The 13,292-nt window shown below is 36.0% G+C and overlaps 1 protein-coding gene across 1 annotated transcript in view; it reads right to left on the bottom strand.

The window, feature by feature from the left end:
* Positions 1–2,160: 2,160 nt before the first annotated feature.
* Positions 2,161–13,292, bottom strand: part of LOC129020624 (small ribosomal subunit protein eS27-like) — a 143,605-nt gene continuing 132,473 nt past the window's right edge. The window contains exon 2 of the mRNA XM_054465212.2: positions 2,161–2,458. Within this exon, the coding sequence (XP_054321187.2) occupies positions 2,219–2,458 (240 nt within the window). The 3' untranslated portion in view covers positions 2,161–2,218. The remainder of the gene's footprint in view (positions 2,459–13,292) is intronic.

Here is a 13,292-nt window from a genome sequence, read left to right as displayed (position 1 = left end):
GTGGAGGTTACAGTGTGCCAAGATCATGCCGCCACACTCCAGCCTGGATGACACAGCAGGACTCCATCTCAAAAAAAAAAAAAAAAAAAAAAACACTTCATTGAATGTACAATAGATGTAACATTTTAAACAATGTTTTACTAGAAAATTAAATTCACATATAACTGAAAAAATTTTAAATGTACTGCATATTACATAAAAGTACAATTAATAAGCTACTGCTAATTTAATTAATTTTAACTAAAACTTAAAAAACTTTTTTTCACTATAGTGGACAAAAATATTACTCAGAACACCTACCTCATACATCACTTAACATTATGTTAACCATAATGAGCCTCTCTACTTAAATTTTCATTATGTATTTTATATTTTAATGCTCATACTCTTCCATGGTAAAGGTCATAAATAATGCCTACCTAATAAAAAAGAATATCTTATATCTGTGATGCAGTAATATTTGGTCACATGCTTTCACATGTAAATACAATAGGAATGGAGAGCATGAAGTAATTTGAGAGTTAAATTACATCATTATTTGCTTTTCAAAAAAATCTGTAATAATAAAAAAGTATACTTTGAATGTAATTATAACTCTACAAAAAATCTTCTACTTCTTTTAAAGTTATATACTAATAACTTATCAAATAATTTTAGTTTGGGATTATTTTCTATACCCAACACTCTGATTTAGTGTAATGTCTGAAGAGTAAGTGTCTTATTTCTACTGTGTATTCTCTGTGATTTACATAAAGTTAATTTTGAAGTATTTTTTATATTTACTTCATTTACAAAAATATATCTTACTATAAACTCTATGATGTTTTCTAAGCTGTAGCTTTTGAAATGTATTTCTTTCAAATCCATTACATTTGCAGGGTTTTTCTCCAGTATAAATTTCCTGATATTGAACAAAGTTTGAGCAACATCTTTAGGGTTTTCCTCTAGTATGAAATATATACAATAAGATCTATGATACAAGTAAAGGTACTATTAAGGGAGGAGACCACCCCTCATATTGTTTTATGCCCACTTTCTGCCTCCAAAGAAAGACAAAGTAAAAACTAAAAGGCAGAAATGAAATCCACAAGTAGACAGCTTGGCGCCACACCCTGGGCCTGGTAGTTAAAGATTGACCCCTGACCTAATCAGTTATGTTATCTATAGATTACAGACATTGTATAGAAAAGCACTGTGAAAATCCCTATCCTGTTTTGTTCTGATCTAATTACCGGTACATGCAGCCCCCAGTCATGTACCCCCTGCTTGCTCAATCACAACCCTCTCACACACATGCCCTTAGAGTTGTGAGCCCTTAAAAGGGACAGGAACTGCTCACTCACAGAGCTCGGCTCTTGAGACAGGAGTCTTGCCAATACCCCCTGCCGAATAAACCCCTTCCTTCTTTAACTCAGTGTCTGAGGAGTTTTGTCTGTGGCTCATCCTGCTACACTACAATCCTTTTTATATTTGTAAGGTTTATCCTCAGAATAAATAGTGTTTCACATTATAGGCTTATATTTTCTGAAAGATCTTTTAAGACTAATTGCATTTATAATGCTTTTATTAAGTATGAACTCTCTGATATTGGGTAAGTTGAGAGCAGATATCAATGGCTTTTCTATAGTCTTTAAATTTATACAATTTTTCTCAAGTATAAATGGTTTCCTGTGCAATAAGGTGTGAGCATTGGTTAAAGGTTTTGCCACATTCTTCACACTTGTAGAAGTTTTCTCCAGTATGAATTATCTTACCTACAATTAAGCATGACTACCATTTAAACGCTTTGTGGTATTCCTCACATTTTTAGACTTTCTCACCAGTATGATTTCTTTTATGTTTAGAAAGGTTTAAGTTGTTGTCAAAGGCATTGTCACATCTTTCAGGTTTGTGAAGTTTTTCTCCAGTATGATTTGGGGGCTTATTAAAGGCTTTGCCACATTCTTCACATTTGTAATTTTTCTTCAGTATGACTTATGTGTAGTAAGATGTGAGGAATGGTTACAGGCTTTGCCACATTCTTTACATTTGTAAGTTTTCTCTTCAGCATAAATTATTTTATGTTTAGCATGGATTGAGAAATGAGTAAAAGCTTTGCCACATTCTTCACATTTGTAGATTTTCTCAAGTATGAATTATTTTATATTCAGTAAGTTTTTTTTAAATCCAAAATATGTTTATTGAGATGGTTTCCCACTCATCTTGATTCAGAGTGCTTTTAGTGCTGCTTCCTCCTGAAGGAACATCCTTCTGTAAGCCTTGCTTTTCCTCCTGTAGGCTGGCAGAGGACAGTGGAGCAGCCAACACACAAAACTACCATTTGTGCATGGCTAAAGACCGTGGTGATTTTATAGCATCCTGGGCATTTCACATCCATGAAGTAGGAATTGAGGCTCTGCACCAGGCGTTTCTTCTTGTGTTTCCTCTTCTCCTCTTCTGGAGAGGGATGAAGGAGATCCTTTGTGAGAGGCATGTCCTCGTGTGGGTAGGTTGTCACCACCAGAAAGCTGTTCAGTAAGTTTTGAGGACCACTTAAAAGCATTGCCACATTCTTCAAATTCTAGAGTTTCTTTCCAGTATAAATTATCTTATGCTTAGTAAGGTTTGAGGACCATTTAAAGGCTTTGCCACATTCTTCACATTTGTAGGGTTTCTCTTCAGTATGAATTATCTTATGTACAGCAAGTTGTAAGGACCAGTTAAAGGCTTCGCCACATTCTTCACATTTGTATAGTTTCTCTCCAGTATGAATTATCTTATGTCTAGTAAGGTTTGAAGACCACTTAAAAGTTTTGCCACATTCTTCACATTTATAAGGTTTTTCTCCAATATGAATTATCTTATGTTCAGTAAGATTTGAGAACCACTTAAAATCTTTACCAAATTCTTCACATTTGTAGTGTTTCTCTAGTATGAATTCTCTTATGTTCAGTAAGATTTGAGGACTGTTTAAAAGCTTTGCCACATTCTTCACATTTGAACAGTGTCTTTTTAGTGTGAATTCTTTTATGTTGAGTAAGGGTCATGACCATTTAAAGACTTTGCCACATTCTTCACATTTGTGGGAATTCTCTCTAGTATGAATTTTCTTATGTTGAGTTAGGTGTGAAAGCATGTAAAATGATTTGTCACGTTGTTTACATTTGAAAGAATTTTTTTCAGTATATCTTATTTTATTATTATTTGAATTTGGATATTTATAAAAGACTTTCACATATTTATCACACCAAAATATTTTGCTCTGGGTAGATGTCAAACATTGATTACATCCATTATAACCTCCTTTGTGCATCCTACCATCATCCACACTTTTTCAGTTTTTTCTTAGTTGTAAATTCTCATCTCCACACTTTGCATATGTTCTCGGTATCAAGTTTTGGAAGGAATCTTTTATGCCCTGCTCTGGCCACAGGTCTTGAGCAAAATGAGAACACGTAACTGAAAGAAACAAAAATAACAAATTACTCCAGTTGCTAGACTCAGATAAATATACTTTACTAACCTAATCTATAAAATTGTACAAACTACATAAGCAAGATGGCACAGCAAAATACCACAGGCCCTAATTCTTTTATAGACATATACATGTAACAAAAACATACTGACCAAAATACACTTGCAGAAAATTTATAAATGGGTTAACTGTGTGCAATACCCAGGTAAAAACAATGCAAAGAGCCACATAGAAAGATTGTGTTACAGTTACACAACACAGCTTTTCCTGATCCCTAAGATAACAAAGCTTTTTTAGCAGTAAATTGTTGGCTGGTCATGATGGCTAACACCTGTAATCCAAGCCCTTTGGGAGGCAGAGAAAGGTGGATCACCCAAGGTCAGAATTTTGAAACCAACCTAGACAAAATAACAAAACCTCATCTCTACTAAAAATTTAAAAATTTGCCAGGTATGGTGGCACACACCTGTAATCCCAGTTACTCTGAAGGCTGAGGTATAAGAATCACTTGAACTTGGGAGGTGGAGTTGCAGTGAGCCAAGATCTCACCACTGCACTATAGCCTGGGTGACAGAGCAAGACTCTGTCTTTAAAAAAAAAAAAAGTAATTGCCAACTCCTGGTTTCTTTTTTAAAAGATGAGAAAAATACTGGCACGTACATATTTATTTCTGCCTTTAAGGGGCCTTTCCAGATCCTATTTTCTTCCCTGTATTACATAAAGTGGTGAAAGAAATGATAGGATAATTTGGAATGACAGTTTGAGTCTGCTGAGACCAAACGTAAATGTTATAGCAGCAGAGAGACTGCAATATCACATACAGGAAACACATGTAGCAAGTGATTACTGACTATTAAAACAGAAATAATTTTTTTTTTTTTTGAGACAGAGTCTTGCTCTGTCACCTAGGCTGGAGTGCAGTGGCACAATCTCGGCTCACTGCAACCTCTGCCTCCTGGGTTCAAGCAATTCTCCTGCCTCAGCCTCCCTAGTAGCTGGGCCTATAGGCACATGCCACCACACCTGGCTAATTTTTTGTATTTTTAGTAGAGGCGGGGTTTCACAGTGTTAGCCAGGATGGTCTTGAACTCCTAACCTTGTGATCCACCCTCCTCGACCTCCCAAAGTGCTGGGAATACAGACTTGAGCCACCTCGCTCAGGCTTCATTACTTTTAATGGCAAAACTGTGATTACTTTTGCACTAGCCTAATAGTTTACATTCCCACCAGCAATGTAAAAGTGCTCCCTTTTCACCACATCAATGTGAACATGTAATATTTTTTGATATTTTAATTATGGTCATTCTTGCAGAAGGTGGTATCACTTTATTGTTTTAACTTGTATTTCCCTGATAATTAGGGATATTGAGGATTTTTTCATGTTTGTTGGTCATCTGTATATCTTCTTAGAATTGACTGTTCATGTTCTTAGCCAAATTTTTGATGGAATTATTTGTTTTATTGCTGATTGTTTGAGTTCCTTGTAGATTCTGAATATTATTCCTTTGTCAGATGAATAGTTTATAAAAGTTTTCTCCCACTTGTGCATTTTAGTTTAAGGCCCATTGATTTATCTTTGTTTTTGTTGCATTTGCTGTTGGGTTCTTGGTCATGAACCTTTGCCTAAGCCAATGTCTAGAATAATTTTTCTGATGGTATCTTCTACAATTTTTATAGTTTCAGATCTTACATTTAAGTCATTGATCCATCTTAAGTTGAATTTTGTATAAGGTGAGAGATGAGTTTCCAGTTTTATTCTTCTACCATATGGCTTGCCAATTATCCCGGCAGCATTTGTTGAATAGCGTGTCCTTCCCCCACTTTATGTTCTTATTTACTTTGTCAAAAAAGTTGGCTGTAAGTATTTGGCTCTATTTCTGGGTTCACTAACCTGTTCCATTGGTCTACCTGCCTGTTTTTCTATGAGTACCATGCTGTTTTGGTAACTATAGCCTTGTCATATGATTTGACATCAAGTAACATAATGCCTTCAGATTTATTCTTTTTACTTAGTGTTGCTTTGTCTATGTGGGCTTTTTTTTGGTTCCATATGAATTTTAGGATTGTTTTTTCTAGTTCTGTGAAGAATAATGATGACATTTTGATGGAAATTGTATGAAATTTGTATACAGATTTTGGCAGTACGGTTATTTTTACAATATTGACTCTACCCATCCATGAGCATGGGGTGTGTTTTTGTGTTATGTATGATTTTTTTCAGCAGTGTTTTGTGGTTTGCCTTGTAGAGACTTTTTACTTCATTGGTTAAGTATATTCCTAATTTTATTTATTTATTTATGTAGAGACAGAATCTTACGCTTTCACCCAGGCTGGAGTGCAGTGGCATGTTCTCAGCTTACTGCAAACTCCACCTCCCAGGTTCAAGCAATTCTAGTGCCTCAGCCTCCCAAGTAGCTTGGATTATAGGAATGCACCACCACGCCTGACTAATTTTTGTATACAGGGGGTTTTACCATGTTGCCCAGGCTGGTCTCAAACTTCTGAGCTCAAGCAATCCTCAGCCTCACAAAGTGCTGGGATTACAAACGTGAGCCACCGCACTCGGCTCTAATTATTTTATTTTTTTTGCTGCTGTTGTAATAGGGCTTAGGCTCTTTACTGGATTTTCAACTTAGTAGCTGTTTATGTTTTGCACTGCTATTGATTTGTGTACGTTTATTTTGTATCCTGAAACTTTACTGGACTTATTTAATAGATCTAGAAGTTATTTGGGTGAGTCTTTAGGGCTTTCTAGGTATACAATCATATGCATCAGTAAACAGTGACAGTTTGACTCCTTTACTAATTTAATGTCATCTATTTCTTTCTTTTGTCTGATTGCTCTGGCTAGGACTTCCAGTATTATGTTGAATAGAAGTGGTGAGAGTGGGCATCCTTGTCTTATTTCAGTTTGCAGAGGGAATGCTTCCAATTTTTCCCCATTCAGTGTAATGTCTGCTTTGGGTTTGTCATAGATGGCTTTCATTATGTTAAGCTATGTCCCTTCTATGCTGATATTGCTGAGGGTCTTAATCATAAAAAGGTGCTGGATTTTATCAAATTTTTTTTTGCATCTATTGAGATAATTGTATAATTTTTGTTTTGAATTTTGTTCGTGGTCTATTACATTTATCCCTGCATCCCTGGTATAAAATGCACTTGACCATGGTGTATTATCTTATTGATATGCTGTTGTGTTTGGCTAGCTAGTATTTTGTTGACAATTTTTTAAATCTGTTTTCATCAGGAACATTGGAGTGCAGTTTTCTCTTTGTGTTATGTCCTAGCCTGGTTTTCATATTCAGGTGATATTGGCTTCATATAATAATTTAAGAAGGATTTCCACTTTCTATATTTTTTGGAACAGTTTCAGTAGGATTGGTACCAATTCACAGGTGATAGAATTCACCTGTAAATTCATCTGGTCCTGGACTTTTTTGTTGTTGACAATTTTTTAAATTGCTGTTTCAATCCCACTACTTGTTATTGGTCTGTTCAGAGTGTCTATTTCTTTGTAGTTTTATCTAGGTGGGTTATATTTTTCCCAAGAATTATTGTTTGCAGGTTTTCTAGTTTGTGCATGTAAAGGTGTTCATAGTAGCCTTGAATAATCTTTTGTATTTCTGTGGTATTGGTTGTAATAGCTCCTGTTTTGTTTCTAATTGAGCTTATTTGGAGCTTCTCTTTCTGCTTGTTTTAGTTAATCTCACTAATGGCATATCAATTTTGTTTATCTTTTCAAAGAACCAGATTCTTGTTTTATCTTTTGTGGTTTTGTTTCAATTTTATTCAGTTTTTCTCAGATTTTAATCAGATTTTTGTTCTTTTCTTCTGCTGGGTTTGAGTTTTGTTTGTTCTTTCTCTAGTTTCTTGATGTATGCTTACATTGAGTCTCTTGAAGACAGCAGCTACTTGTTGTATGGATTCCTATTTATTCTGCCATTCTGTATCTTTAAAGTGGAGCACTTTTGCCATTTACATTCAACATTAGTAGTGAAAAGTGAGGTACTGCTGAGTTCATCATGCCAGCTGTTGCCTGAATATCTTGTTATTTTTCTTTGTGTTATTGTTTTATAGGTCCTGTAAGATTTATGAATTAAGGAGATTCTACTCTTGTGTATTTTGAAGTTTTGTCTCAAGATTTAGATATCCTTTCAGCATTTCTTGTAGTGCTGAGTGGGCAGTGGCAAATTCTCTCAGCATTTGTTTCTGTGAAAGAGACTTTATCTCTTCTTCATTTATATTCCTTTATCTCACTGGATTCAAAATTCTTGGCTGATAATTATTTTGTTTAAGGAGGCTAAAGATAGAATGCCAATCCCTTCTCACTTGTAATATTTCTGCTGAAAAATCTGCCATTAATCTGGTAGGTTTTTATTTATAGGTAACCTGATGCTTTCACCTCACAGCTCTTAAGATTATTTTCTTCATCTTGACATTAGATAACCTGATGACTATTGCCTAGGTAATTATCTTTTTGTAATGAATTTCCTGGGGGCTCTTTGAGCTTTTTGTATCTGAATGTGTAAATCTCTAGCAAAGCTGTGGAAGTTTTGTTGTTGTTGTTGTTGTTTTATTATTATTGTTCCCTCAAATTAGTCTTCCAGGCTGGGCACAGTGGCTCATGCCTGTAATCCCAGCACTTGTGGAGGCCAAGGTGGGTGGATCACATTACATCATGAGTTCTAGACTAGCCTGACCAATATGGTGAAACCCCATCTTTACTAAAAATATGAAAATTAGCCAGGTGTGGTGGCAGGCACCTGTATTCCCAGCTACCTGGGTGGCCGAGGCAGGAAAATCACATGAACATGGGAGGTGGAGGTTGCAGTGACCCAATGTCATGCCCTTGCACTCCAGCTGGGGTGACAGAGTGAGAGTTCATCTCAAAAAATTTTAAAAAAGAAAACAATTACCTTAAAAAAATTCAATAAGATGCAAAGAACACAGATAACTAAAAAAATTTTAGGAAACAACACAGAAACAAAATTAGAAACAATACATAAGTAGGCCAAGCATGGTGGCTCACACCTATAATAATAAAACTTTGGGATGCTGAGGCAGGAGCATTACTTGGGACCAGGAGTTCAAGACAAACCTGGCCAACATAGCAAAATGACATCTCATGTTATATATACATATATATATATATATAGAGAGAGAAATGAAAACCATAAAAACAACCACACAAAAATCCTGCAGTTAAGGTAAACAATGGCAGAACTGAAGAAGTGTAGTAGAAAATTTTAACAGGAGACTCAATTATAAAAAAGAAAATTCAACAAACTCAAAAACTTGTCATTTGAAAGTAATCAATCATAAAGTGAACAAATTGACACATTTTAGAATTTTCAGAAGAAGACAGAGAAAAAGAATAAAGGAGATTGAAAGACATAATGTCTGAAAGCTTTCCAAATCTAGGCCGAGCATGATGGCTCACATCTGTAATCCTAGCACTCTGAGAAGCCAAGGTGGGTGAATGGCTTGAGCTTAAGTGTTTGAGACCAGCCAGGACAATATGACAAAATCCCATCTCTACAAAAAAATACAAAAATTAGCCAGGCAGGGTGGCACATGCCTTTAGTTTCAGCTACTTGGGTGGCAGATGTGGGAAGATTGCTTGAGCCTGAAAGGCAGAGGTTGCAGTGAGCTGAGATCATGTCACTGCCCTTCAGCTTGGGTGACAGAGTGAGCCCCTGTCACAAAAAAAAACCTTTCCAAATTTAGAAAAGGATATGAACATCCAGTTTTATGAAGCTCAATTTATCCACAGAAAAAAAAATATAAACCTAGTAAATATTACCCTAGAACACAATATCATTAAATTGTCAACATTCACAGATAAAGCACAAATCTTGAAAACAGGAAGAGATAAGAGATTCTTTACATACAAGAGAAACTTTATGTAATCAGTGGATTTTTCAGCAAAAATATTGCAAACCAGAAGATTCAATTATATATTTAAAATGCTGAAAGAAGAAAAGAAAAAACCTGACAACTGAAAATACTATATCCAATAAAGCTGTCCTTTATCCATAAAACAGATCAAGACATTTCAAGACAAAGGAAGAAGGTGAGGAAATTTATCACCACTCAACCTGTCTTACAAGAAATGATACAGGGAATTCTTCACATTAAAATGATGGAATGACAACTAACAATATGAAAAACATTAAAGTATAAATGTCACTGGAAATGATAAGTATATAGTGAAATTCAGAATATTGTAATGGTTTTGTAAAAATACTTTAAACTCTAAAATAAGATCTATACAAAAAGTATTAAAAATAAATATAGTGACAGTAAGTTTTTAATAAATATACAACATAAAAAGTTATAAAGTATGACTATATAGTATTAAGTGTGTAAAAGAAGAAAATGTGTACAGTTTTTACAAACACAGAAGTTAAATTGTTATCATCCTAAACTAGACTATTAAAATCCCAGCACTGTGGGAGAATTACTTGAGTTCAGGAGTTTGATACCAGCCTGAGCAACATAATGAGACATTTCTCTATGAAAAAAAAAAAATAGCTGGCTGTTGTGGAGCATGCCTGTAGTCTCAGCCATCTAGATGGCTGAGATGGGAGGACTGCTTGAGCCCAGGAGGTTGAGGCTATAGAGGGCTGTGACTATGCCACTGTGTTCTAGCTTGGGCAATAAAGCATAACCCTTTCTTGACACAAAGTAACAAAACCATAGGAAAGACGGGACAAGAATAAAATATTTTTAAAAATTTGAATAAACAGAAAAAACAAAATCACAATAGTAACTTATTAATAGTAAACTATCACTATTTTACATATAAAGAAAATAAGTTATCCAATAAACAGACACTGCTACTATACACAATGTCATCTCCATATTTTAGGTTAAAATTAAATAGCCATTGTAATAGAATTAAAAGGTGGGACCTTTAAGAATTGATTAGGCCATAAGCAACCTAACCCTTATAAATGGATAAATGTTCTTATCATGAGATGGGTTAATTATAATGAGAGGGTCTCTTATAAAAGGAAGCTGTCTCTTCCTCATGCCTTTGGCTATGTTATTATGCAGAACAAAGCCTTCAACAGATGCCAGTATCATATTCTTTGCCATCTCAGCCTCCAGAATCATGAAGCAAATAAATTTTTGCTTTTCATAAAATACTTAGTCTGTGATACACTGATATAGCAACAAACAACACAATGAAAAAGAGTGACCAACTCACTTTTTAAAAGCCCATTGATATGCTGCCTAAAAGAGGCTCCCTTTTGATTTAAGGATGGGCATAGGCCAAAAGTGAAAGGATGAAAAAAGATATTCCATGAAAATGATAATCAAAGGTGTGCAATGGTAGTTATTGTTAAATTAGACAAAAAAGACTTCCTAGCAACATCTATCACAAGAGTCAAATGAGTTTACCATGCAATAATAAAGAAGTTAATTTGTCAAGAGGATACAGTAATTAAAAATATGTATGCTCCCAACACTGGAGCTTCTAAATATATAAAGCAAATATTCACAAAACTGTAGGGAGAAGTAGACAGAAATACAATAAAACTTTAATACCTTACTCAAAACAACAGACAGATCATTCAAACGGAAATCTACTAAGAAAACAGTGTAGTTGTATACCACTACAGACTAAGTAGATGATATACACATAACATTTCATTCAACAGTGTGAGAATACACACTCATCTCAAACATACATAAAATATTCTCCCAGCCTGGCCAATATGGTGAAACCTCATCATCATGGAAAATACAGAAATTGGTTGGGCTTGGTGGTGTGCACCAGCAGTTTCAGCTACATGGGAGGATGAGGCAGAAAAATCGCTTGATCCAGGGAGATGGAGGTCACAGTGAGTCAAGACTGCACCCATGCACTCCAGCCTGGGCGACAGAGCAAGACTGAACAACAACAACAAAAATAACAAAATAAAAATAAAAACAAAAAAATACATAAAATATTTTTCAGGAGTAATTATACTTTGAGAAATTATAATTTCAGGAGGGCATAGTGAGTTAAGACTGCATCCATGCACTCCAGCCTGGGCAACAGGGCAAGACAGAGCAAAGAAAAAAATAACAAAATGAAAATAAAAATAAGAAGTACATAAAATATTTTTCAGGAGAAATTATACATTAAACCAGAAATAAATAAACAGGCTTTTTCAAATTTAAGAAGGTTAAAATTATGTTGTTTTTATTCTGATCACAATGGCATAAAACTAGAAAAAAATAGCAAGAAGAGAATTAGAAAACTCAAAACATGTGGCTACTAAACAACATGCTCCTAAACAACAAATGACAGTCAAAGAAGAAATTAGAGGGAAAATAATAAGAAAGCACCCTGGGCCAGGCATGATGGCTCATGCCTGTAATCCAGCACTTTGGGAGGCCAAGGTGGGTGGATCACGAGATCACGAGATCAAGACCATCCTGGCTAACATAGTGAAACTCTGTCTCTAGTAAAAATACAAAAAATCAGCCGGGCATGGTGGCATGTGCCTGTAGTCCTAGCTACTTGGGAGGCTGAGGCAAGAGAGTCGCTTCAACCCAGGGGACAGAGGTTACAGTGAGTCAAAATCACACCACTTTACTGCAGCCTGGGTGATAGAGCGAGACTTCATCTCAAAAAAAAAAAAAAAGTACCCTGATATAAATCAAATTCAACACACAAGGACCCAAAACTTCTTGGATACAACAAAAGCAGTTTTTTTTTGTTTTTTTTTTTTTGAGGCAGAGTCTCACTGTGTTGCCCAGGCTGGAGTGCAGTGGCATGATCTCGGCTCACTGCCACCTCTGCCTCCTGGGTTCCAGTGATTCTCCTGTCTCAGCCTCCAAAGTAGCCGGGATCACAGGCACCCAACACCACACCAGGCTTTTGGGTTTTTTTGTCTTTTATTAGAGACAAGGTTTCACCATGTTGCCCAGGCTGGTCTCGAACTCCTAAGTTCAGGCAGTCCACCCATCTCAGCCTCCCAAAGTTCTAGGATTACAGGCGTGAGGTGTTGTGCCTGGCCCAGACCAGTTATTTTTTATTTAATTATTTTTAAATTATTATTATTATTTTTTTTGAGACGGAGTCTCACTTTGTCGCCCAGGCTGGAGTGCAGTGATGTAATCTGGGCTCACTGCAACCTCTGCCTCCCAGGTTCATGCCATTCTCTTGCCTCAGCCTCCTGAGTTAGAGTAGCTGGGACTGCAGGTGTGTGCCACCATGCCCAGCTAATTTTTGTATTTTTAGTAGGGATGGGGTTTCACCATGTTGGCCAGGCTGGTCTCAAACTCCTGACCTCAAATGATCCACACACCTCGGCCTCCCAAAGTGCTGGGATTACAGGTGTGAGCCACCGCGCCTGGCCAGAGCAGTTTTTATAATTGAGAAGATTAATAAAAACAATAAGGCAGCAGGCCAGGTGCAGTGGCTCATGCTTGTAATCCCAACACTTTGAGAGGCCATGGTGGGCAAATCACAAGGTCAGGAGATCGAGACCATCCTGGCTAACACAGTGAAACCTGGTCTCTACTAAAAATACAAAAAATTAGCTGGGCATGGTGGTGGGTGCCTGTAGTCCCAGCTACTCAGAAGGCTGAGACAGGAGAATAGATTGAACTCAGGAGACGGAGGTTGCAGTGACCTGAGATCACGCTATTGCACTCCAGCCTAGATGACAGAGTGAGACACCGTCAAAAAAAAAAAAAAAAAAAAAGGCAGCAACACAAAATTGATCAAATGATATTTACATTTTATGCACACATCATAGAAATGGTAACTATATACACATGAAAAGTGAGAGAGTAGAACAGTTCTGTATAAATAAAATTAACTGTTTTAAATTGTTTA

The sequence above is a fragment of the Pongo pygmaeus genome, chromosome 20 (genome assembly GCF_028885625.2).
Source record: "Pongo pygmaeus isolate AG05252 chromosome 20, NHGRI_mPonPyg2-v2.0_pri, whole genome shotgun sequence".
In the NCBI taxonomy this organism is placed as follows: Eukaryota; Metazoa; Chordata; class Mammalia; order Primates; family Hominidae; genus Pongo; species Pongo pygmaeus.
This window is presented reverse-complemented; position numbering and strand designations above follow the sequence as displayed.